This window comes from Bos mutus, chromosome 11 (genome assembly GCF_027580195.1).
Source record: "Bos mutus isolate GX-2022 chromosome 11, NWIPB_WYAK_1.1, whole genome shotgun sequence".
In the NCBI taxonomy this organism is placed as follows: Eukaryota; Metazoa; Chordata; class Mammalia; order Artiodactyla; family Bovidae; genus Bos; species Bos mutus.
In genome coordinates this window covers 8,102,841-8,128,077 of record NC_091627.1, presented here as the reverse complement: position 1 = coordinate 8,128,077, position 25,237 = coordinate 8,102,841, and the positions used below count along the sequence as shown (strand labels likewise).

General features: G+C 55.0%; 2 protein-coding genes across 9 annotated transcripts; one reads left to right on the top strand and one right to left on the bottom strand.

The window, feature by feature from the left end:
- The first annotated feature begins 2,461 nt into the window (after nucleotides 1–2,461).
- BBLN (bublin coiled coil protein) lies at nucleotides 2,462–5,934 on the top strand. Its single transcript, XM_005908459.3, has 2 exons — nucleotides 2,462–2,668; nucleotides 5,455–5,934. The coding sequence occupies exons 1-2, from the start codon at nucleotides 2,590–2,592 to the stop codon at nucleotides 5,625–5,627; spliced, it is 252 nt and encodes an 83-aa protein (XP_005908521.1). The 5' UTR covers nucleotides 2,462–2,589; the 3' UTR covers nucleotides 5,628–5,934.
- A 971-nt stretch (nucleotides 5,935–6,905) lies between these two features.
- On the bottom strand, nucleotides 6,906–24,999 carry CIZ1 (CDKN1A interacting zinc finger protein 1). Of its 8 annotated transcripts, none has more exons than XM_070378918.1 (17): nucleotides 24,864–24,999; nucleotides 24,001–24,133; nucleotides 23,655–23,770; nucleotides 22,120–22,191; nucleotides 19,891–20,120; nucleotides 17,157–17,250; nucleotides 16,841–16,973; nucleotides 15,754–16,346; nucleotides 15,372–15,493; nucleotides 14,317–14,514; nucleotides 13,444–13,568; nucleotides 10,912–10,999; nucleotides 10,303–10,416; nucleotides 9,956–10,105; nucleotides 7,938–8,007; nucleotides 7,617–7,738; nucleotides 6,906–7,250 (listed from the first exon to the last, which is right to left on the bottom strand). In XM_070378918.1, exons 2-17 carry the CDS (start codon nucleotides 24,126–24,128, stop codon nucleotides 7,035–7,037), a joined length of 2,571 nt encoding a protein of 856 aa, XP_070235019.1. In that variant the 5' UTR covers nucleotides 24,129–24,133; nucleotides 24,864–24,999; the 3' UTR covers nucleotides 6,906–7,034. The 8 variants fall into 8 exon arrangements, with proteins under 8 accessions (XP_070235019.1, XP_070235025.1, XP_070235023.1 ...); XM_070378924.1 differs by having other exon boundaries at nucleotides 14,317–14,472; XM_070378922.1 differs by having other exon boundaries at nucleotides 16,841–16,949.
- Between the last annotated feature and the right edge of the window lie 238 nt (nucleotides 25,000–25,237).

Genomic DNA, 25,237 nt, shown 5'->3' with positions numbered 1-25,237 from the left:
CTCACTCAGTTGCCTGGGGGTGAGGCTTTGGCTGGGCTCTCCTCTCCTTTCCTCCCACCTGCCTCCCTCTTCCCAGATCTCTAGCCCCAGGCCCCAGGCATACACTCAGGTCCAAAAGAAAGGCCACTCCTTGAATACTATGGTGGGGGCCACGCCCAGTTCTCCATGGAGTCCAGCTTCTAAGAGGACAAGCCAAGGGCCTCCCCTGCCTGGTTCCCCTGACGGATGGGAGTCCTGGGGTTGGGGAGAGTATTCTCTGGGGCTGGGTTGTCTCCCTGGAAAGAGGGGGTTGAATGCCTGGCAGAGGCGTGAGCAAGGCTGAGAAAGGAGGGCTGGGCACCTGCCTTTGGTTGACTGGTGAGACACCCTCCCAGCGACCATGGTATTTCACTAAGACAGAAGAGCCCTGTGTCCTCTGATGGGTACAGAAACACCTGCATCTGTGTGTGGCACACAAGTGTGCAGAGACACGGCAGAAACACAGATCACATATGTGGACATGCTGATGCAATCCAAACACATGTATCCTTACAAGCACAGGACACCCAAAGGAAAACGCAGGCACATGTTTTCTCCCAGATGTGAAATCATACCTGGGATCACAAGGGCCCACTCTGTGTGTGAGTCCACAGACAAGGGGTGAAACACAAGGATACCCAGGCACAATGAGCAGCAGACCTTCAGAGAGACATACAGGTTCCCAGAAACATGCCAACGCATGTAGGGATACACACCATACAGACATGGCAGGTGGATGGGAACGCTCATGCATGGAGCTTGTTTGGGGACACCTGATGGCACATGTCCACCCATCTGAGTGCCCAGTTCCCCAGGCACACTCCCAGCACCCTTCCAAAGCCAAGACTCTTCCCTCTCCAGTGGAAGAGGTGCCCAGGTGCTACCTGCCACCTGCTCCATCCATGGGCACAGTACCTTAAGAGAGGGCTGGGGAGTGTGGCCAGCCACAGGTGGTGGGGAGTAAGTGGAGGCCTGGCAGGCAGGGGAATAAGAGGAGGGATACCCACCCCTTATAGTCAAGGAGGGTGAGCTGACCGGGTGAGGGATTGTTCACTACAATTCTTCCCACCTGGTTCAGCATGGGCCTCGCCTCCACTCCACCTGGTTCAGGGAGAAGGTGGGGCTGCCATCGTGCAAGTCAGTGGTGGTGCTGACTGCAGGACATGACTGCATCTTCCACGTTCCTCAGGAGAAACAGCAAGGCAGCTTCCGGGACAGAGAGGATCCCTCCTCGTTGTCATCATCAGGGAACACACCTGGGCCTGACCCCCACCTGAAGGATGGCCTTCTGGCAGGAACTACCAGTGTGAGACCAGAACCAGGCCTCAGAGCAGCTACAGTGACAGGAGTCCCAGTAAGTCAGCCCCTCTCCCCTGGATATGAGCCTGACTCAGCTGTGTCCTTGGCCAGGATCACACCGGTGGGGCCAGCTCAGGAGAGAGAATTTCTGGCTGGATGGTTTGGGGCAGGGCTCCCTTTCCAAGCTGGTAAAAGGGTAAGGTATCATGGCAGCTGGGCAGAGCTTACCTCGATGGCTTCCTTGACTGACAGCCACAAGCTGCACTCCGCTGACCATGACTCTCAAGGAGGCTGTGAATGGATATCGTCCCTATACATTGTTGTTGTTGTCCAGGCGCTCAGTCGTGTCCAACTCTTTGCAACCCCATGGACTGCAGCGTGCCAGGCTTCCCTGTCCTTCACCATTTCCTGGAGCTTGCTCAAACTCATATTGATCAAGTCGGTGACACTGTCCAACCATCTCGTCTTCTGTCTTCCCCTTCTCCTCCTGCTTTCAATCTTTCCCAGCATTAGAGTATTTTCCAGTGAGCCGGCTCTTTGCATCAGGTGGCCCAAGTATTGGAATTTCGGCTTCAGCATCAGTCCTTCCAATGAATATTCAAGGTTGATTTCCTTTAGGAGTGACTGGTTTGATCTCCTTGCTGTCCAAGGGACTGTCAAGTCTTCTCCAACACCACAGTTCGAAAGCATCAATTCTTCGGCGCTCAACCTTCTTTATGGTTCAACTCTCACATCCATACATGACTACTGCAAAAATTATAGGCTCTATACATTGGGGCCTTAGAAACGCGTCTCCGATTTCGCCCACGGGGTGGCGCCGGCTAGCTAGGGAAGAATAGGGGTCCCAGCTGCCCTGCCCTCGTGCCAGGTCGCTCGCCCGAGGTGAAGGCCGAGCTTCCACCGCCTGTTTCTCTGGGGGTCACCCAGGATGGTCCAACTTGGCCGCCAGGACACGGGCGGGCCTTGGGAAACCGGCCAAAGTGGGCGGAGCTCGACTGTGAGGCAGAGTGTGGGCGGGGCTCTGTGGGGGCGGAGCCTTGCGCTCGGCCGGGGGCGGGGTTCTGGGGGCAGGGCACCGTGGAGGCGGAGCTCCAGCCTCCGGGCTCCGCCTTAGGGGCGGGTCCCGGCCGCCCCGGCGCGTTCTGCGGCGGCGTTCCGCCCTTCCGGCTCGGAGTTCCATTCACCGCCTCCGCCTTCCGCCCCGCGCCGGCTGTCCGCGAGACCGTCGCCGCGTTCCATCTTCGCGCGGCCCTTGCGGCGCCCGAGCCCGCAATGTCGGGCCCCAACGGGGACCTGGGCACGCCGGTGGAGGCGGGCGCGGAAGGCGAGGAAGACGGCTTCGGGGAAGCAGGTGACTCGGGGTAGGGTAGGGTGGCGTGGGGGGAGCTGCTGAAGCTACGTTTGCTTTCTCGAGGGTGTCCTTCTGGGAGGGGGAATCGGGGCCGGGAAGAAACTGCAGAGCCCTCCCATCCCCCGCCCCAGGGAGGGTCCGGAGCTGCAGGCGCTTTCCTGAAATTCGGGGCGAGCACCTGCGAGCTGGCCCCTGGAAACCGCAGCCCTGGAGAACTGTGGTCAGCCGAGCCTGTTTTACAGATGAGGAAACTGAGGCTGCTTCAGGGATCACTCGCTTTGGGGGGAGGGGGTGGATTAGGACCTGCTTCAGCCACCTCTTTCAGCCCCTGTGGAGATGGGGACTCCTAAGGGCGCTGAGCTGGGTGTGGACCCTCCTGGGTTAGCACGGGAGGCTATCAGGGTGGGCGTGCCGCCCTGCTGAGTCAGCATCCCCAGCCACCTTTGCTGGTAGTGGTCTGGAGCCCTGGCAACTGTGACTTGCTTACCCAGCATCCTGTTGCCTGCACAGCACTGCGCGGGGGAAGGAGTGGGGGTGGAGGTAGGAGGCTGGGGAGAGAGAAAGATCGGCTCCCTTCTCACCTTCTGGAGACTCAGTTTCCCCATCTGTAAAATAAGAATGGTTTAGTGTCCCCCCACATTGAGATGTATGAGGGTTAAATGAGAAAACGAATGAATAGTAGGCTCCAAGCATGCAAGTGTTCTGTAAATGGTTAGTCCCTTTAGTGTAATAAAGATGAGCGTGTTAACTTAGAGGTCAGGACTTAGTAAATGCGGGGTAAGTATAGACTCTGCTTTTGGCTTTGTTTTGGGTAACAGCTTTATTGAGCGGTAATTCACACACTATACAATTAACTCATTTAAATTGTACAATTCAGTGGGTTTTAGGATATTCACAGAGTTGTGCACCCATCCATCAAGACCACAATAGTTTTAGAATACTTCCTCACTCAAGATCTACATTTTTATTAATAAAGAGGTAGAGTGAATGGGGTGAGCTGTGGGCTGCCAGGTTCCCCCCGGCCACTGCTGGTGAAGAGCAGCCAGGTGAGGTGCTGGGAGCTGTGATGGGGCATCCGGAAGGACCTCCCGGGAGTCATGTTGAGTGGAAGTTGGCAGATTGACAGGATTTAGGACATAGAGGAGGAGGGTGTCCTCAATGGAAGGAAGGCAAAGACTTGGAACTGAGAGGTACCCTTGACACTTGACTCAGACAAAGCCCAGCCCCAGGAGTGGAGACACCCTCCTCCCCAGCCTCCTCTCCACTTGGGTCTCTTAACCAGAATATGAAATGTTGCTAATAGTGACCATCTACTAAGTGCTTGCTGTGGCCAGACCCTGAGTTCTTGATATATGTATTTGATGTCTCACAATAACCCACTTTGTCCCCTTTTCCCAGAAAAGTGCAGTAACTTGCCGGGATGGAGAGGAACTGGGACTGAAACCCAAGGGCCCCTGCTCCGCTAGCACCACCAACCAGCTGCAGGACCCTAGGCAGGTCTCTTCCTTCTTGGACCTCAGTTTCCCCATTTGTACCACAAGGGAGCTGGACTCTAAGATCCAACAGAGGCTTTCCAGGACTCTGTCCTCTGTGAGTTAGGACAACTGAGCAATGGGTACCCTTCCCCCAGAAGGCAGACACCTTTGCACCCTTATCCCAGACACTTTTCTGACACTGGCCATTCCCACACCCCGCCAGCCACTTCCCCTTTGTCCCAAGCTGGCATCTGGGTGTATCTGAGTCATGGGCTGGCTCAGAACTGGGTCCCGCAGTGGGCACAGGCCCAGACCTTGGCTCCTAAGAGACACTGTGTTGCTGAGAGAGGCAGATCAGACGGGTCAGTGGAGGAGAGAGTGATGGTTTCTGATGGAGACCAGGGAAGGCTTCTTGGAAGAAGAGGCATTTGGAGCTGGTCCTTGAATGGCTGTTGTGGTTGAAGCATTCAGGGTGGCAGGGTCAGTTGAGAAAAGGCAGAAGGCTGAAAAGTCAGGCTCCACTCATTCATCCATTCATTCAACAAATGCTCACCGTGTGACAGTGAGGGCACTGGGGGACGGCAGTGGACACAAGCCCCCTCTCACGGAGCTCTCACTACAGGCTGGAGGAGACAGACCAGCACCTGATCACAGCAGTCGAGCTGGAGGTGAAGGCCATGGAGCTGTGAGAGCAAGGGGTCAGGAATAGAGGCCTGACCCAGGCTGGGGTCACATCCACGCTGACACTTGAAGGATGGGTGGGGCTCCTCCAGGAGAAGAGGAGGGAAGACAGACAGAGGAGGACACAGCACACTCCAGGCAGAGGCCACAGCAGGTTCAAGGGGCCTGAGGTGGGCAAAGGCAGGTGTGAGAGAAGGGAGCAGGGCCTGGGAGTCTGCCAGGAGCCCTGTTCTGAGGGCAGGGGAGCCAAGCAGGGCTAGAGAGTAGGGTCTGCCTGGGGACAGAGGCCTGGATTGCCCGACTCAGGCACATGGGCTCTGGCCTCTAGGCAGTTGATGCAGGAAGTAGAGAGACTTGGCATCTGGCAGGACTGCCCAGGCTGCATTGTCTGCCTGACCTCCCTATGACCACCCTAACCCTAGAAAAAGATGGCACACTAAGCTATTTCTCCAATGCCTTTCTTCTTTTGATATACACCCATTTTCCAGATGGTGACAGTGAGGCTCAAGAAGGAGTAGGGACTTGCTCGAAGCCCTTTTAGAGACAGGCTGGCACATAGTGGTGGTGGGGAGGGTGCCTGGGAGCCCTGAGGAAACATGGGACCTTGACTGTCTTTCCCCTTTCTTCCAGAATACGCTGCCATCAACTCCATGTTGGACCAGATCAACTCCTGTCTGGACCACCTGGAGGAGAAAAATGACCACCTCCATGCCCGCCTCCAGGAACTGCTTGAATCCAACCGGCAGACACGCCTTGAGTTCCAGCAGCAGCTTGGGGAGACCCCCAGCGATGCCAGCCCCTAGGCTCTGGGAGCCCCCCGCCAGGCCCCAACCCTGCCTTGCTGGTTCAGGCTCTGGCCTGAACACTCACCACCTGGCTTAGATACTTTCTTAAGGGCTGGCTGACAGATCTCCTGGGGGTTCTGCCTGCCTAGGCCACCTTTCTGGTACTTCCTTTGGTGTGCCTAGGCCAGCCCCCACCTCCCAGCATCCCCTCCTGGAGCCAGGTGTGGGCCAGTGGCTCACCCACCATGCCTGCCTGTCCAACTCCTGGACACTCCCCACTCTGCCCAGGCCATGAGTGTCCACATTAAACGGGTCTCCAACACAACTGCGCCTCCTCTCTCTTCTGTATCCTGGGATGAGCACCCCAGTGGCTGCCAGAGGTGAACAGGGCAGTGGAGGCATTGATCACATGGGGCTGGGGTTCTTGGCCTTCTTGTATTTCTGGGCACAGAGGTGCAGGTGAAGTCAGGGCTTCCTCCCAACTGGATATGCTCCTGGCCAGAGGTTGCTTCCCCAGGCCAGCTGAGATAGCATTGGCCATGCTGTGCGACCCTGGGTGATGTGCTCAGCTTCTCTGGGCTCTAGGGCCTTTCACCAAGACATGCTGTGCAGCCTTGGGTTCTGCCCTCTGGCTGTTGATCCTCAGTCTTGGTCCTCAGTCTCCCCATCTGGCCAGTCACAGGGCTGGTCTGGTTGTCTGTCTCTAAGGGTCCTTCCAGATGGGGAAGTAGAACTAAAGAGCTTGCTCAGCCAGGGCCCCACTCACTGATGATTCATCATAAGGTCTCCTGACAAGAAGGGTGGGGCCTCCACTAATGAACATGAACTTGGAGCCAGAGGGCCTGAGCAGTGAGGACCCCCCCACTCCCACACCAACTTTGGTAAGGTCCAGCTGGAGAGAGGCCAGGATGGGGGGTCCAGAGCTCAGGCTTGGGATCAAATCCTGGCCTGTCACCAGATGTATGACCTTTTCTGCAGGCACTGGACCTTGCTAGGCCTCAGTTTCTTCATCTGTAAATTGGGTATAACAACAAGACTTCCCTCCTGGGGACACTGTGAAGATTAAATGAGATCTTACTTGAAGGTAGTACTTTCCAAGGTTGGGTACATGCTTAAGAGGGAAACTGAGGCTCAGGAGGTGAAATACCTCATACTCCCAGAGTCCCTGGTGAGGGACCCTGTCTTCAGATTTCCAGTTGTTCCTCCTCACTACCTGCAGAGGCTGGGCGCCAGCTGGGAGCCGGCTGAGGGCCCCCCTGCCCCTATCCATGCAGACAGAAATGCTGGTGGAGACTATACAGGCCAAACTCCTTCCTTTATTGGATTTTCAGTAAAAATACCGACCATATCAAAGTCTCCACACAGACTCCTAAAAAGCTTAGCCGATTGGGACTGAGATGGGGCGGGCATGGGGTGCTTCCTCCATCAGGTTCTGAGGCGTCTGGAGCGCCGGGGCAGTGGGGGCCGAGGGGGTGTGGGCATCACCTTGCTGGGGGTTTTGGCTGTGTCCTGGGTGCTGGGCTGGCTGGGTGCACGGCCGCCAGCGGTGAACAGAGCGGTCAGGGCGTTCCGGGCGTTGATGGCACACCGGCGGCTCAAGGGCCTGGTGGTGGGGCTGGGTTTCTTGGCCTTCTTGTATTTCTAGACACAGAGAGTGCAGGTGAGGTCCGGGCTTCCTCCCCACCTGGCGTGCTCCTGGCCACAGGCTGCTTCCCTGGCCCCGCTGAGACAACGTTGGACATGCGGTGTGATCCTGTGTGACGTGCTCAGCCTCTCTGGGTGGACCTCTAGTGCTAATCCCTCAGCACCACCCACTCCAGAACAATTGCAAAAAGACCTTGGCCCCAACCTGGTTTGGATTCCCTTTGTGGGTAGAGCCTCTCGTTGGGGGCTGTGCCCAGGGGCTAAGGCCAAGCCTAGAAGGGAGGTGGCCACCGGCTCTTCCCATCAGCTCGGACAGTCTGACCCCCCTGGGCAGGGCGGAGCGGGGCGGGAAGCTGGACTCACCTGCAGGTTCTCAAAGTGGGCCAAGGACTTGCAGTGGGAGAGCTGCGCCCCCGAGTTGCTGTGGTAGAACTTGTGGCAGATGCGGCAGACATAGCCCATCACGGGCACCAGGAAGTCCACCCCTGAAGGACAGCAGGGTCTAAGCGCTCACATCCCCACGCCAGACTGGTGCCTCCCCCCAACCTAGGGGCCTAGCCTCCCCTAATACCCTCCAGGTGGGCAAAGAGACTAGGACGAGGGGCCAGGCTACCTGGCCAGGACGCTGTGACTGGGACCCGAGGCCCGCCGCTCCTGCAGGTGGCATCAGGGCTGGGGTCTTACCGTATGCGGTGTTGGGGCTGTAGGTCTCTGAGCCTTTCCACTCCTCTATGGATATGTCTCTGGATCTCATCTGGAAACACACCAGTGTCGGCCCCGGTTGGTTCTGGCTTCCCTTAGTTTCCTCCTAAACACAGGCGGGGCCTGGACCCACCCATGCTCTTCAGTGCCAGCCCCTTGATTTCCAGGAGGAGGCTGTGGGTGGCATCCTCTAGGCCTTTGCCCGTGCTGGGCCTGTCCCACAGAGTGCCCTTCCCAATCTATATTTTCCAGGTGCAGCTCAATCTGTCCCCTTCTCCGGGAAGCCCTCCTGTTCCTACAGTGGCCATAATCCATGCCCAACACATCACACGTGGCATTTCATCGAATCCTCGTAACAACTTTCTATGGTTCACCCATTTCACATATGAGGAAACTAAGGCCCAGGCTCATTAACTCACTTGCCCAGGGTCACCCAGCTGGTTGATGGAGGAGTAGGGTGGTGAACCCTGGTGAGCCCCAAGCCGTGGTTAGCCTTTACCATGAACCCCTGCCAGCTCCTAGAGGCTGCAGAGACCACAGTCTTGGGCGGGGTGGTCACCTGCTCGACATGAGCCCCTTCCAGACAAGGCCATGCCTAGCAGTGCCCTCCACCACTTACCAGGCAAACAAATACAGCCTCTAAAAATGATGACCACCCCCAAGGCTGTGGCCCTTCCTTACAGTCTGAGCTGGGACTATTACTTCTAAGCAGAGAAAACGGAGGCTTAGAGAAACCAACGGGTTCGCCCAAGGTCATGCCACTACTGATTTCTGAGCAGCAAAGCTGGCATCACCCCCAATTTGTTTAGGCCTGGAGGCCACGCCTGCAACCCTCCATCCACAGCCCCTCTGTGCATGCCCTCTTTGGCTGCCCCCTCACCGCCCTGGACTGTGACTGGAAAGCTCTATGAGGACAGGGGCCAGGCCTTGGTCCTGGGTATTCCTGGTATCCAGGACCAGGGCCTGGCCCAGAACAGGTGCTCCAGAAACACCTGTTAAACTGAAAAGCTCCTCCAGCTCCTCACTCATGGGAGACAGCAGAGCTGATGTATTCTAAGCACAGGCTGTGGAGTCTCGCTTCCTCGCATCCAAATGGGTGAGACTCTGCCAAGAAAGTGCCTGGTTACACGCCTAGCATATAGTAAGCACTCAACAAATGTTGACTGCGGGAGTTCCCTGGTACCCTAGAAGTTGGAATTCCAGGCATTCACTCCCATGGCTCAGGTTCAATCCCTGGTCAGGGAACTGAGATCCCACAAGCCATGTGGCATGGCAAAAAAAAAAATGTTGAGAGCTTCCCTAGTAGCTCAGTGATAAAAAATCCCCAGTCCAGGAAGATCCCACATGCCGAGGAGCAACTAAGCCCGCGTGCCACAACTACTGAAGCCCTAGCGCTCTAGAGCCTGTGCTCTGCAACTAGAGAAGCCACTCCGGTGAGATGCCTGTGCACCCAACTAGAGAGGAACCGCCACTCGCCACAACTAGAGAAAGCCCGTGCAGCAATGCAGACCCAGAACAGGCAAACATTAACAAATAAATAAAATTATTTAAAAAATTGGGCAATCTGGCAAGCTTTCTCTGTAAAGAACTTGATAATAAGTACTTTAAAAAAAAATAAAGTTGACTGCTCTCGCCACCATCATCATCACCATCATCACCTTTCACGGACTTTCCCATATGTACCACGTAGCTCCCCTCTCCATGTCTCTGCGATGCTATTCTCTTGGCCTAGGACGCCTTTCTCTTCCGCAACACAAGAAAAAATTTCAAGCAGGCTTTCAAGACCTTGCGTATTTCACCTGCCACCCTACCGTCGTCATGATGCATATTTACACACTGTCATGTTGAAAACGGTTCCTAATAATACTAGATTGAGGCATGTCTTTGTGCTTGCAAATGCCAGCACAGCGTCTCCTGGCCCCTGGGAGGTGGGGGGAGGTCTCTCCTGGTCTGGGAGTCCAGCCTCCAGCCTCCTTTCCATGCCCTCTTTCCCCAAGCACCTGCTTGCAGAATTCCTCCTCAGCCTCGATCTCTTCTTCCTCCTCGTCATCCTCCTCCTCTTCTTCATCGCCCTCAAAGCAGCCCACAGCATCCACCGTGATGAAGTGGTCCTCGTCTTGGCCGGCTATATCCTTCTCCAGTGTCTTCAGCTTCCCGGGGAGGGTAAGGGCTCAGGTCAGCTCTGGGCAGCCACAATGTGACACCCCAAGCACCTCACACCCCAGAGAGCTCCAGTCCCTCCAGCCCTGCTATGTATTTGGACTGGGATACACCTCAACTGCTGTGTGGCCCTGCCCAAGGCTCTATACCGCTCTGGGCCCCTGTCCTCTGAGGGAGCTGGGGTTACCTCATTGGCTTTGTCCTTATGGCCCTGGGACTTCACGTGCTCCACAAACTTGCGGGGGGTCTTGAAGTAGCGGTTGCAAATGGTGCAGAAAGGTCGCAGGGATTGTTTGGCGAACTGAGGAATGGAAGGCAGGCCCAGTGGGCAGTGGGGGCGGCCAGTGTTCCCAGGTGCAGCGGGCAGGGCCCAGCAAGACGCCACCCCCCACCTGCAGGCCTCAGGTGTGCTACCTCCAGTCTCAGGGTTAGGGTTAGAGTCAGGCCACTCTGCAATCAGCAGACTGTGCTCCACAGAACACGGGCAAACACAAGACGGGATGGCGGATGGCAACAGAGAGACAGGACAGTCAGAAGACAGACAGGGCAGGCGCCAGAGGACCCCATGAGCCCCGAGGCTGAATGCGGGGTGAGATGGTGCCTCGCCCACACTGGACAGATGGGAAACTGAAGCCCAGAGAGGAAACATGACTGACTCATCACGAGCTACAGCCATGCAGGGACAAAGACTGACGTTTACTTTCTGCTTCCAACCTGGGCTCCCTCCTCCCCAGCCCTGGGCCTGGAGACCACACACGCGGTGCCTTTACAGCCAGCGGCGGGGGCGCCCTGGTACCTTGTGGTCCTGCGTCCTGCGGTGCTGGATCAGGTCCCCCATGTAGTAGAGCTGGCAGGTGTTGCACCAGCGCCTGGGTGGAGGCTCTCTGATGACAATCAAAACAAGTATGTGTGACACCGCATTCTTGTTGGAAAGACAGCCGCTCTTCTGGATGCTCCATAAATGGAATACAAGTCCAACAGAATCGGTTTTTTTTGGAACCTTAACAAATGGATTCTAGGGTTCGTCTAGAAGAATGCTTAAGAATAAGAGAGAAGACTCGGTGGGAGGGATGAGATTTAGAAGCACTGGGGACACCAGGAGGCCACCAGGACAGGTGACAGAGCTGAAAATATCTGGCCTTGAGAACTCTTTATCCTTCAGTTTGGATGCCCTGTCTTTCCCAGAGCTTGTCTGAGCCCTTCCCCAATTCCAGGACCTGTCTCCATGCCTGTTAAGTCAGGCCCCGCTCTGGGACCCCCAAAGTCCCACTGCCATAGCACTGTGCACAGTGGATTGAGAGGACCTGATTCCCTCTCTGCCCTCACAGCACCCCGGCATCCCTGGGGTCTGGCAGGGGATCAGTTCAGAGCTTCTGACTGTGAGGGAAGGACAGACAGCCCAAAGGAAGGACTGCCGAATTCTGGGTGGGGCCGAGTCAGGATCCAGCAGTGTCAGGACGCAGTGTAGCGAATCTTCTCCACCTGAAGCTTGTTTACAGCTTGGGCTACAGCTCTGCATTCTGTCGCAAGATCTATTTTTATATAGTCAAACTCATTCTGCAAATGCAATTTTGGATCCTGTTTGGTCCTGACATTGCATCATGCATATGTTTCCACATTGTCAGCAATTCCCTGCCGTTGTCCTATATATTATTAGTTCTCCTACCAAGTGGAAGAACTGATCTAAGTCCATAGTTTGGGATATTTTAGATCATTTCCAAGTAAATGTTTTCACCACTGCATGAACTCTGCAAGGAACATCTCTGTGTCACCTTTCTCCTGGCTTTATGCTAATTTGGCCCAAGTGTAACTCCTAGGTCAGCAAGCCAGGGGAGGCTTAAGGGTGGAGAACATCCCACAAAGCCACAGGGAAGTTCCGCTCGAACTGAGACCAGCTAACAGAGACGCAGCCTTTAGAGAGAGCTCCCCGTCACTCAGGGAATGCAAGCAGAGGCCACCCAAGGGCCCTTCCTGTCCCCTCACCCCACCCAGGGAGCTGCAAGCTGTGACTCTCTGTAAATCCTCATGGCGGAGCCCCTGACCACTGACTCAGGGCCTATCCGACCAGGGAAAGGATCTGATTTGGCCTCCACAGGACTCATTTCTTATTTTTTTAAGATTTTTTTTTGGGGGGGGGTGTGAATCATTTTTCTAAAGTCTTTGTTAAATTTGTTACAATACTTCTGTTTTATGTTTTGGTTTTTTGGCCTCAAGGCACATTGGATCTTAGTTCCCCAACCGGGGATTGAACCCACACCCTCTGCATTGGGAGGTGAAATCTCATCCACTGGACCACCAGGGAAGTCTGCTGTTCTGGTTTTAACTCTGAACTAGCTATTAACATCATGAAATTGGGAGATTCACATACAAATCGGTTTCTAGATGCTTCTGAGAAACCAGGAAATCTGGAGCTGAGTGGTAGCTGTTTGGTGAGACAGAGCCCACGTCCCCTAGGATGGACTGAACCAATGCCATCCTGTTTCTCTCACTGCTGAGGCCTCCCAGCTCCTGCAGGCCTCAGTGGTTGCCCACTGAGCATCCCAAGAGCCAGTCCCAGACTCTGGAGGGCTGACATTTCTAATGGAGCAAGCCCCCATGACTAAGAAAGGAGAAAACCCAGGGACGTTCTAATCTCAGCCCATGAGATGAGCAGGTCCCACTTGACCATCAGGCCCTGTGGTCGGAGGCAGCACATATGCCAGGGGAGTGGGGGGTCTGTGCCACAACCCAATTCCCTCCCACATAGGGGGTCAAACTGTTCCTGCCTGGATGGAGCCTTAAGAGACTGTCTAGGGGCTGCCCTGCTGGCCCAGGGGTTAAGAATCCACCTGCCAATGCAGGGGACACAGGTTCAACCTCTGATCCAGGAACTAAGATCCCACGGGCCATGGGACAACCAAGCCCACGAGCCACAACTACTGAAGCTGGCATGCTCTAGGGAATCTGTGCCCTGCTGTTTAAGAAGCCACTGCAACGAGAAGCCCGTACTCCACAACCAGAGAGTAGCCCCACTTGCTGCAATTAGAGGAAGCCTGCACGCAGCAACAAAGACCTAGCACAGCCAGAAATAAATAAATACAAATTTTCTTTAAAAACATAGAGGCTGTCTAGTTCATGAGTTCCTGCCTTACACCCCTCGCCAGGCCATTTTACAGATAAGGAAAACTGAGGGCCCAGGCCACACAGTTAGTGAAGAAGTATTTGGGAGAGGGCGATCTTAATGCCTTAAGACCTTGTGGATGGTAGATCAGGGGTCCCCTATGCCTGGGCTGGCTTGTGAGACCACCTCCCCTGCACCATCCCGAGCCTCTGAGACCCCCCCACTCACTCGTCCTCTCTCTCCAGGACGTCCCGGGGCACAGGCAGCAGGGACAGCAGGAAGGCTTGGCTCATGTGCTGGATCTCGCCGAGCCGCTGCTGGTGCTGGGCTCCCGACATGTGTTCCTGGAACTCCTGCCGCAGGCGGGAGCGAGAAAGGGGCGTGAGGAGTGAGCCCCTGAACACTGGGGCTAGAGGAGGCCTCCAACCTGGGCTTCCTGGCCACCCCACTGCTGCCGGGAGGACTTCTCTCTCATGACCCTGTATGGGCCAGAGAAGGATGGTAAACGGGGCCCAGAGTGAGCACATGCCAGCCAGAGCCTCTGCTCCCGCTGGAGACCATGAGCACCTCCGAGGTGAGGAGCAGTGTGATCAAATTCCAGGTCCCCGTGGCTCTGCTCAGGCCAGGCACAGAGGGGCAGCACTAACAATAGTGACAGTAATCGCACCAGTGTGATGCTGTTACTAAGGCTGCACTCGATCTGCGCTAGCCCAGCGACTCATGACTTCAATGTCAAGTTGCTGAATCCCCAGAACCCCTCTGGGAGGCAGTTTTTCTTTTTCTAGAGGTGGGTTCTAAATGTTTCTTCTGATGCATGCAGAAACCGAGGCACCAATGCCTCAGTTTGGAAGGTGGAATTCACTTTCCAAAACCCACATAGTCAGTCAGGGCTGATTTGCACCAGGTCCACCCAGCTCTGAAACCCTGCCCCCTGGGCTGGTCCGGAGATGTTTTGTGATCTAAGGTACAGCTGCCGGAGGTGGGGCTTGGGGGCCCAAGTGGACACAGAGGCAGCCCTGGGAAAGGCAGGCTGGGCATCACATACAGCCCCCAAACCCTCCACCCGCCCACGAGATCTCCCACCCCCCCACCGGAGGGTACCTGCTGGCTACTGCAGCCGGCCTTGCAGATGTAGCAGAAGAACTGAAGGGCCTGCTTAGAGGGTGTGCTGGCCGCCGCAGGGGTGGCAGAGGTAGACTCGCTGGCCCGGGGACCGGGTGTGAGGGGTACGGTGCTAAAGGCCCGGCTGTCGCTGCTCTGCAGGATGGTGACCTTCAGGGATCCCCCAGCCCCCCACACCTGCACGGGGAGCAGGAGCAGAGCTACCACCAGCTGGGCGCTTATGGTGAGTCAGCCCTGTGCTAAACTTCTAGGAGCCCTCCCGATAGCCCATTTTACAGGTGGGAGAACTGAGGCTCTGAGCCGTTAGGTGATCACCCAGGCTCGCTCAGCCAGGCAGCACCGCAGTCAGTATTCAAAAACCCAGGTCCCCCTCAGTTCTCCCTGCCTCCTGTGACAGATGGAGAAACGAAGACGCAAGGCAAGGAAGGGGCTTGGCCACAGTTATTCGGTAAGGCTCCCCAGGTGGCGCCAGTGGTAAAGAACCCGCTTGCCAATGCAGGAGACACGAGAGATGCAGGTTCAGTCCCTGCGTCAAGATCCCCTGGAGGAGGGCACGGCCACCCACTCCAGCATTCTTGTCTGGGGAATCCTATGGACAGAGGAGCCTGGTGGGCTATGGCCCATACGGTCGCAAAGAGTTGGACAGGACTGAAGCGACTTAGCACACAGCACAAAGTGGAAGGCAGGACTGGGCCCCAGGCCCCAGACGGAGGCTTCCACACCACGCTCTCTCCACTGGAGCAATGTAACTCATGTGGGGGCTCTAGTTTTGGGGTGAGCAAGCTGGAAGGGACCCTTATCACCAAAAGTGCCTCCAGACTGTCAGAGCAAAGGCACATAAAGGCCCATATGAGAGCTGAGGAACACTGTCAAACCCAATCTGGTCTGCCCGCAAACCCAGGAGGAGGGCTGCCATCACATTTCACAGGAGGGGAAACATCAGGGGTCCCGGGAAGGGGGGGCATGGCTGGGGCAGAAGGAGGCCATCCCACCACTGGGCACACAGTGCAGTCCTCATCAGCATCTCTACCCACCCCCAGCATCTCTCTCGCTCTTTTTTCACATTCTGCCACATCCAGGCCACCGGTCAGCTCCTCCTGGCTCTCCTCCACGCTGGCCTGGGCGCCCCCTGGCTCTGGTGGGCCCTCCTCTGGGCCTGAAATGACAGAGGCGTGCTCCATTTCCCACAGTCCATCTCCCACCGGGGCCCTGAGGGATGTGGGCCTGAGAGCCACTTTCTCTGCCCACGGCCAGGACCTTGAAGCCTCCACTGCACATGGACCAGAACCCTGGATCCAAGCCCAACCCTCAGTACCAGGCGGCACCCAGTCAGGGCTGGACAGTGCTGGGGGAGGAGCGGGGTCCCAGCAGAGCAAGTCCCATCACCGGGCCGGCTGGGAGTCACTGCTCACTTACCTGCTCTAGCTTCTACTGTATCAGGCAATCTTTCCAGCGCTGCAGAGCGAACCAGAACTGGGGCTTTCTCTGACGCTGGCACTGACACCTGTGGCTGAGTCTGAGGCCGTCCCTGGGCCGGTTCCAGTGGCTGCACTGGTAACTGAACCAGAGGTTGCTTCGGTGGCTGCTCCGGCGGCTGGAGCCTCGGCTGTGCTTCTGCCTGGACCTGTGGGCACGTCTGCGTCTGTGCCTGCTTCTGTAGCAGCGGCTGCACGTGCCTGGGGGGCGGCGGCTGCGCCTGTCGCCATGGCTCTGCCTCCTCCTGCGGCTGCCGCTGCACCTGCTGCAGTGCTGAGTGCTCTGGAGAGGTCTGCGTCTGTGCCTGCTTCTGTAGCTTTGGCTGCACCTGGGCATTTACAGGGAGCGTCTGTGGCTGCACCTGGGCTGTGATCTGCAGGACCCGGGGCTGAAATCGTGGCTGCACGTGGGCTTCCAGGGGCTCAGGCAGCAGCTCGGGTGTCTGTGTCTGCTTGGGTGCCATCATCCGGGTCTGCAGCCGGACCTCTGCCTGCAGCTTCCCTGGGGGCCCCTTCTCTGTGGGCTCCTCTGAGCTGCGAAGGGTCAGAAGATCATATTCATGTCTGCCAACTGGCCCCAGGGGCTCCCAAGAAAGGCCCTGACCTAGGCTCCAGTCCTGGCTCTGCCATGTACAAGCAAGCCCCTTAGACTCTCCAGGTCCCAGCTTCCTCTAAGCAAACTGATCACTTGCTCCCACCTCCCACAGCTTGCTAGTATGTATTCAAGGCCCTGGAAGCCTGCCTACCCTCTGGCCATGCTCTGAGGTTCCAAGTACACATTTTCACCCCTCCACAATGGCCCCCTCACCTCACCGTGGCCCAGTCACAGTGAAGAAGCCAGAGTCCATTTGGCCAAGGGCCTTCCCAGGCAAGATGCAAAATTAGGTTTGACCTCCCCCGACGCCAGAAACCAAGGTCCTTGCCTTGTTCCCTTGAAGGATCTCACCCCACCTACCCCTACCCTTTGCCTTTGCAGGAATGAGGGTAGAGAACACCTGGGTACCAGGCAGGTTTTCAGCCTCAGTTACCTCTTTGACTTTTTAGCTGGCGGCTCAGAGGCTTCACAAGACTCAGGCTCAAGTGCTTGAGTGCATTTCTCCTTAGCGATGTCATCTGGGCACTGGGGAGGTTCTTGGTCTGGGATGGAGGGCAGGTGAAAGACTGCCATGCCAGGTGGAGCACGTATGAGCTCCCAGTTCCAGGAGGTGGGGCCTGGGCTCACAATTCCCCCCGCCCCCTATAAGAGCCCTGCCTCCCAGATCTGCCTCCATGGCTGCTCCCCGCACCCACCTCCCCCCAACCCACATCCCTCCAAAGGACCAGCAGCTTCCCTCTCTCCCTCACCTTCGGGTGTTTCTGTTCGGGGCTCTGCGGCTTCTTCAGACCCCTCTGGGGGGTCCGATTTGTCCTCCACAGGCGTCGTCTGAGAAGAAGAATCCTACTTCCTTTCAGAAACCATTTCTGATATCTGCCACCCACCCCTGTAAATACCCCCTTGCTCAAGAGCAGCTCCAACATGTAGGCTCCAGGGGATGAAGGAGCCTGGCCCCAGAGCTGCCAAGAGAAGACCCTCAACACCCCGGGAATCACGTCCAGGAGTTCCATCTAGCTGCCAGCCTGTTAAGTAAATGCAGGTTTGGGCGACGCAATACTTCCTCCAGGTCCATGATGCTGCCCCCTGATTCCTTACCTTCTTCACGAAGCAGCCAGAAGGACCCTTCTCAAATGCAGACCTGATCATGCCTCTTGTCTCTTTCAGGCTGAGATCCTGCCATGACTTCCCATAGCCCTGGACTATTCCTTCCTTACCCCAAGCCTGAAACTAACTCCCCTCCCCAGGCCCCTGCACAGTCTGGCCCCTACCTCAGGCCTGTTCCTCCAGCCTCAGCTCTCATGCCCCCTCTCCTCTCTGTGTCCACGGTGGCCTCTCTGGCTCCCCAAAGCCCTGGATCTTCTCCCAGGGCCTCAAAGGCGCTTCTTGCAGGAAGCCCTCCTAACCCACAGTACAGGCTCCCCGGGGCCTTGGACTTCCTTTTTGTGGAATTTCCCACGGCCATCATTCATCAGCTGGAGAATTATGTATATTGAGGTCCTGTCATCACTACCAACCTCCTCCCAGCCCAGGATCTCCAGGAGAGCCGGGCCAGATGCCTTCTTGCCCCAGAGAGTCCTCTGCCAGGCCTTAACAGACATCTGCTAAGTGAACATGGTTCCGGATGGCTCCAGGGTACCCCAGGGAGCCCCAGGGGTCCACCTGCCGCTTCCCTCTCTCCTACTAAGCCCAAGGGACCAGCAGTGAGTGGAAACATGCACCACTTCAGGGCTCCATGCCCTTCGGAAACTACCCAGCTCACCCTGCATGACACAGGCACTGGTCTGAGAGTCAGGAGGGCCGGACTCTTGGTCTGCCTGGACAGCTCTGCAGCCCAGGACAATCTCCACCCTCCTTTCTGAGCCTCTGTCTTCCCATATGTAAAATGGGGCAAGAAGGTAAACACTAGAGAGGGCCATGTTAGGACAGGCTCAACTGGAAGGTCAAAGGCTGTGACCCCTCTCTGGAGGGAAATGCCTCACCTCTGGATGTGGGTGGTGTCAGAGCCAGAAAAGGTGGGTGCTGCCCCCTCTCCCAATTGGGGTACTCTCAGGAATGTGGTGTGTGTGAGGAGCTGTCTGGACATCCGGGGACAGGACAGACATAGGGAGTATATTATTTCCTTTGAAAACCTCCCTGGTTCTTCCTGCTCAAGTCAGGGAGAGCTCACTAAAGGTTCAGAAACTTCAGCTGGCAACAGGGTTGCTGCTGCTGCTAAGTCACTTCAGTCATGTCCGACTCTGTGCGACCCCATAGACGGCAGCCCACCAGGCTCCCGTCCCTGGGATTCTCCAGGCAAGAACACTGGAGTGGGTTGCCAGTTCCTTCTCCAATGCATGAAAGTGCCAAGTGAAAGTGAAGTCACTCAGTTGTGTCCGACTCTTCGCAACCCCACGGACTGCAGCCTACCAGGCTCCTCCATCCATGGGATTTTCCAGGCAAGAGTACTGGAGTGGGTTGCCATTGCCTTCTCCGGCAACCGGGTAGAGTTTAGGATTTTATAACATTGTTTTACCCCAGTCACTTTTCTTTTACTTCTATGCTTGGGGATTTATTCAGAGTTACTGTTACTGTGTTGCTTTCTTTAAAAAAATTTTCAGATAGTGATTGTTTCTTTTTTAAATAAATGTAACAGAAAAGCAGTGTTCATTTAAAGCTATACTACCCCAGACAGTAGCCAGCAGGCACATGTGCCTGACTTTCAAGCACTGGAATTGCGGCAAGCTGAGTCGAGATGTAAGCATAAAATATATACCAGTTTTAAAGAATTAGTATTAAAAAAATAATCTCAAAAGAATATAAAATACCTTGTTCATTTTTTATATCGATTACATGTTGAAATGATCATTTTTAATATATTAGGTTAAATACAATATGTGAGTAAAATTAATTTTGCCTGTTTCTTTTACTTTGTTACTGTGATTACCAGAAATTTTTACTTTTTAATTTTTTTAAATTTAAATTTATTTATATTAACTGGAGCTAATTACTTTTGAAACATATATAATATCATATAAGAAACAAATCGCCAGTCCAGGTTCGATGCAGGATACAGAAATTTTTAAATTACCTGTGTGGCTCACATTTAATTTCCACTGGGCAGTGCTGATTTAAAGAAAGTTGGTAAAATATACCTACAATGAATACAGTATTATATGTCAATTACACCTCAGTCTTTTCAAAAAGAGAGAATTGTTAGCAAATAGTATTAGTAAATAATAGAAATGGTAAATAAAAAGGGAATAAATAGTTTGAGTGGTGTTCGGATATAGCAAAAATCACTTTGGGGTTCAGAAATATTTAAAGTTTTAGAAACACTAGACAAGTCTAACTCTCTCTCCTATCATTTTACTGATAAGGAAACTGAGGCACAGAGAGGGCTATGATCAGCCCCAAGGCCAGTGTGAGCTGGAGCGGGTACTGCTGGTGGGTCCCCAGATGTGTCCTCTCCCATCCACACCTGCTCTGCACCCAGACACCACTCACCTTGCGATTGGGGGTCGTAGAGGAGGAGGTCCGAGTCTGTTTCTGGGGGGTTCGCCCTGAAAGGTTGAGCTGGGAGGGGTTGATGGGGACCCCGACGGGAGGAGGACCCAGCAGGGACTGCCGAGTGGCCTGAGGAAAGAATTGCTGGAGATTTGGGGTGGCCAGCTGTGGAGGTGTGAGGCTGGGGGGTGTCAGGTTGGGGGTGGCCAGGTTGTAGCCACGGAGGTTACCTGTGGGTGAAAAGAGAGCAGAAGGGGGGTTACAACTGTGGTCGGGTGGTAAAGGTTAGGGTCAGGGGTCAGTGCCCCCAAGCATTATGGGGGCATCACGGATAACTTCAAAGGGGACTGTTCACACCCAAGGGCAGCCAGAGGGGAAGAGATGAGAACTGAAGGCCCAGTCCCACCTGAAGCACTGGTGGGAGGAGGCTTTCAGGCTGGTTTTCTTCTCCAGCTTGTGAGGGAAGGGGCCCTTTTCCCTCCTCAAATGCCTCCCTAGTCAGTGGCTTGGGCACCCCCAGAAACTCTGCTCACCCCCATGCATGCTTTAGGGTACACTTTCAGGTATATAAAAGATTCAGCACAGGAGCCAAAGGGAGAACCAGCAAGATGATTGGTCTCTGGAATAACAAGATAACTCTCCTACCAACACCAGCTACCCCTCATCAAAAGTCTCCTGGGGACCTCCCTGGAAGTCCAGGGGTTAAGACTCCACGTTCCCAATGCAGGGGGCCTGGGTTCCATCCCTGGTCAGGGAACTAGATCCCACAGACCACAGCTAAGACCTGGTGCTGTCAAATACATAAATAAATATTTTTTAAAAAAGGAAATGTCTTTTGGTGACTGGGCACTTGCTAAAAACAGCCTTAGTCACACCACCCAGCCACCTTCAGGGTAACTATTATCCTCTCTACTGATGATAAACAGAGACACAAAGTGAAGGAGTGGCTTGTCCAGGATCTTTGGGAGCGGCACTGCTGTCCACTCACTGGCTCCCAGGTGGGACTCTGGGGGTCCTCCCGACTCCCCTCTCTCTTTACCCTCCCCCATATGAGCCAACACCATTTCTCTTAACCCTGACCCTTACCCTCCTCTAGCCTGACTCCCCTTCGGATCTCCACTCCTATCGCCCCTCCTCCTTCCAAAGCCGCTTCATCCCACGTGTGAATTTCAGCCACAGTCTCTGTACTGTGATCCTTCTAAAAATCACATTCTGACTTTGCCCCTCCCTCTGCTGAACCCATCCATAGCTTCCTGATGCTCAGGAAGGAAGCCCACTCCTCACTCTGCAAGGTCCAGCCCTGCTCCCCTTGACCCCCTCTCTTGCAGTTCTCTCACACACACCCACTGTGCTCCATCCACACGCTCCCATGCATGGGTCTGCCTCAAACAAGCCTGGGTCTGCCTGCCTCTGGGCCTTTGCACATGCTCTTTCTTCTGCTTGGTGTGTTCTGCCTCTGCATAACCAGTCATCCTTCATTCCTCCCTTTAGGTGATTCTCCTTTGAGAGGGCTTCTCAGACCCTCTCTCTGTCCCTAGAAACCCAGCTTCCCTGTTCCCAGGCCAGCTGCACAATTTCCTTGTCCACTTCCCACTGTCCACCACTTAACCACCCTGGGAACTCCTTAAGGGCAGGCACTTCATCTGATTCAGAGCACTGGGGAAGTATCTGATCCAATAAAGGACAGTTTAAATCCTTGCCCCAGTGCTGGGATGGGAAACCCAGGGGTTACAGGCATGTATGGGTCAGATGTGCTGGGAGAAATGGTTCAAATGCAGGTTCCACAGTACAAGTTCTGTGACCCTGAGCAAATAAGTTTCCCTGTCTTAGCCTCAGTTCCCTCATCTATAAAATGGGTATAGTAATAGTGCTTGACTCAATGTTTTATGAGGATTCAGTGAAATATACAAGTGTGCCTGGTATTTACTAAGCATTTTGTGATCATTAACTTAAAAACATATACACGTATGTGCAGAGAGAACGCCAGCCAGCTCTTAAACAGTGAGATAAAAGATGGCACACTCTAAAAGAGAAATGGACAAAGAACATGGACAAGTCACAACATGAATTACAAACGTTCAGCAGACACAGAGAAATGTTCAAGCGCACTAAGAAATGTGACTAAAAGCACTCCAAGAAATGTAAACTAAAGCGTTAGTGATATAGCTTTTTTGCCAAGCAATTAGACTAGATGTATATACACATATATATTAGAAAAGAGTATAATACCCAGTGTTGCCGTGGGCATGGTGAAACTGGCACTGTCATACGTGGCTGGTGGCATTGCAAATTGGTCCAGTCCTTTGAGAAAGCAATTTGGCAATACTTATCAAGAACCATAAAACACCCATCCTCCCTGACCCAGTCATTCTACTTTTGGGAATCCATTCTAAGAAAATATTCTCAAACATGATATTCACCCCATTATTTAAAGCAGCAAAAAAGAGAAAGAAAAGAAGTAGAAGAAGGAAACAGCTGAGAAAGTTTAGGGACATAAGGGCACACACCTCCAGAGGAATATTAAACAGCTGTTAAAAATAATCTTTATAGAACTGTCAAATCATATGGTAAATGAACAAGCCATTCTGCTCAGTGAAAAACAAACAAAATACAGCTTTTCATGTATATCAGTAATCACAGTCATATATAAAGCCCCAATTCTGTGCGAGAAAAAAAATGGGAGGAAATATACCAACACTTTAATGGGTATTCTTTTTCTTTAGAAGTGAGTCTACATATGATTTGGATTTTCTTGTCCTCTTTTTAAAATATTTCTTTTGCTCTTTGAAGTGTGACTTTTAAAATGAGAAAGAAAAGAGTGGAAAAAAAATGTAAACATTGTGGGTTTCCGTATGTGGTCTTATCTCTCTATCCATCCCTCTATAATGTATAAGCCGGCTCCTAGGATCATCCACACCCATGTGGCAACGGGAGGGCTGAAGAGTGACAATATCACATCTTCTGACCTGGCTGCATACCCTGCTGGGAGGCAGGATAGCCCGGTGTCTCAGAACAAAGCTCTGTAGTAAGACCTCTAATCAACACCTGGGCCTCAGTTTCTTCATCTGTAAAATGGGGCCATGAGTGTATCTCCCCTTAGGGTTGTCAGCAGAGTCAAGAAACTGGATTTGTAAGGGGCTCAGCATAGTGCTCAGCCCTGAAGGACCAGTCAGCATGTCACAGCTACCCTGTGGGAGGGGCTAGGTCTGAAGAAGAGCTGGCTCCATGTCTCTGGACCCCTGCCTCCTCCCACAGTGGCTGAAGTATTGGGAGCAGCATCATGGAAAGAAAAGCTGAAACACTACTCTCCACGTGGAGAAACCCGGGTGAGGGCACAGGCTTAATGCAGAGGGCTAGAGACACCTACTCAGAGATCCAGGGGTCAGGAGGCCCAGGCCTCCATCTAGCTCAGCCATTGCTGATACTGTGTGACCCAGGGAGAATGACTTCCCTTCTCTGGACCTCAGTGTCCTCATCTGTCAAACAGGATGCAAAGGAGGGTGGTCAAAATAGATCTTTCCATCCATCATATCATCTAATCTCTCAATGTCAGCAAAATATGTGCTGAGTAGCGCCCACAGAGCTAGCACCACGGCCAAGGGCACTCCTCTGTGATCAGACAGACCTGCATTCAGCTGAGCAACCTAGGGACTTCCACCTCCCAGAGCCTCAGTGCCCTCATCTGTAAACTGGGATATTGACAGTAGCTCCCTCTCAGAGTTGCTGTGTGGCTTGGATGAGATTCAGTGAGCCCGCAGCCATACCTTGTAACTGCTGCAGAAGCAAAGCTCTCTGCAGCACAGAGCCGTTGAGGAGGGAGGTGGGGCTGGTCCCCTGGAGAGTCAGGAGCTGCTGCTGTGGCTGCTGCTGGGGGAGCCCCCTGTGTGTTGAGAGCGGGGGTCAGAGGGTCATGGGGAGAGGCAGACCCTCCCTCTTCTCTGACCCCCCTCCCCTCCATTCTCTGCCCCTCTCTACTGCAGAGAATCTCCTTGGGTTGGGAACTGATGACCTCCAGGGCTCAGACAGGGCTGCCCCTGGGCCAAAGGTCTGGAAAGGGGGCGACTCTAAGGCACGGGCCAGAGTCACCCAGCCCTCCAGTGGGGAGCTCACCTGCTGACGGTCATGGGCAGTGGGGCCTGCGGTGGGGACTGCTGGAGCAGCTGCTGAAGCTGCAGCAACTGCTGCTGTTGAAGCTGCTGCTGCTGGAGCTGCTGGAACTGCTGCTGCTGGTTGAACATGGTGGCTGCGAGAAGGGAGGGAGTCAGGTCGATGGATCCCGGTCGCCCAGTCCCAGCCCGCGGCCCTCGCGCGCTGCAGACTGAGCTACACGGCTACCCTCCCGGTTAGGCCCAGAGCGCGCCACGCGTGCGCTCCGTCCCTTCAGTACTCCTCCAATCCCACCAGCCGCGAGGTTTAACCACCCTCCCGCCAACTGCCTCCAAATCTTCCCAACAGTTCCTCCTCCAAACGCCCAATCCCGCCCTCCGTCTCTCCACTCTCCACTCCGGTGCCTCCAGGAGCGGTGCCTGACACTGATACACCTCCCACCCCACCCTTCGGCCTTTCTTTAGGCCAATCACGTGCAGAACAAGCCAAGCCCCGGGCCATTCACACCCCTCTAATGCTCCCACCCCGTCCCGGGTGCGCGCGTTCCGTCAATAACATCACCCCACCCCCACCCTGCTGCCACCTTGGACGGACTTACGCGAACAAAGTAGGAGGAAGGCTTCCCTCCACTCTAACCCAACCGCCGCCCCCGACCCCATTCTACCAGCCTCTTCCTCTACCGACAGATCCAGCATCACATCCAAATGCGGCGTCCCCACCTGCCCATGAAGCCCTCAGTCTCCATCCGAGTGGCCCCTGGGTCCTCGGCCGTCCCCGAACAGTGCCCGGACTCGCGCACTTCGTCCCCGCCCCGGGAACCTCACTGCCACCTCCCCTCACCCGCTCTGCCGTCTCGTAGCCCTCACCGGCAGGGCGGGGTGGGCCGGGCCGGACCGGGAAGCTCCGGCTCGCGGCTCCGCGGGTCCCCGTGTCTTCCCGCGGCTCCGCCCCGGCCTATCCACTCGGAGGGTCGGTCTGCGGGCCGGGCCAGGGCAGCGCCCCCTGGAGGACGGGAGGTCCAGGTCACGCTGCGGGGACGGCGGTGCGCGGTGGGGATTGGGGGAGGGGGGAGACGGCTCACCCCGCAACGCGGCCGGCGGCGGGAGTGGTTCCCGGCTGCGAGCCGGCACCGGGCACCGAGCAGACCCTCCGCCCCGCAACCTCCGCATCAGGAAGGGAGGGCTCTGAGCCCCAGGTCCGTCTGTCGCCCAGAAGGGGGTCTGTCGTCTGGCGGGGACTT

Coding starts and splice junctions, on each gene's coding strand:
- BBLN (XM_005908459.3), top strand. CDS start 2,590: ATGTCGGGCCCCAACGGGGACCTGGGCACGCCGGTGGAGGCGGGCGCG. Junction 2,669..5,454: donor AGACGGCTTCGGGGAAGCAG/GTGACTCGGGGT, acceptor CCTTTCTTCCAG/AATACGCTGCCATCAACTCC.
- CIZ1 (XM_070378918.1), bottom strand. CDS start 24,128: ATGTTCAACCAGCAGCAGCAGTTCCAGCAGCTCCAGCAGCAGCAGCTT. Junction 16,347..16,840: donor CCAGCTAAAAAGTCAAAGAG/GTAACTGAGGCT, acceptor GACCCTTCGCAG/CTCAGAGGAGCCCACAGAGA. Junction 13,569..14,316: donor CCGGCTGCAGTAGCCAGCAG/GTACCCTCCGGT, acceptor CGCCTGCGGCAG/GAGTTCCAGGAACACATGTC.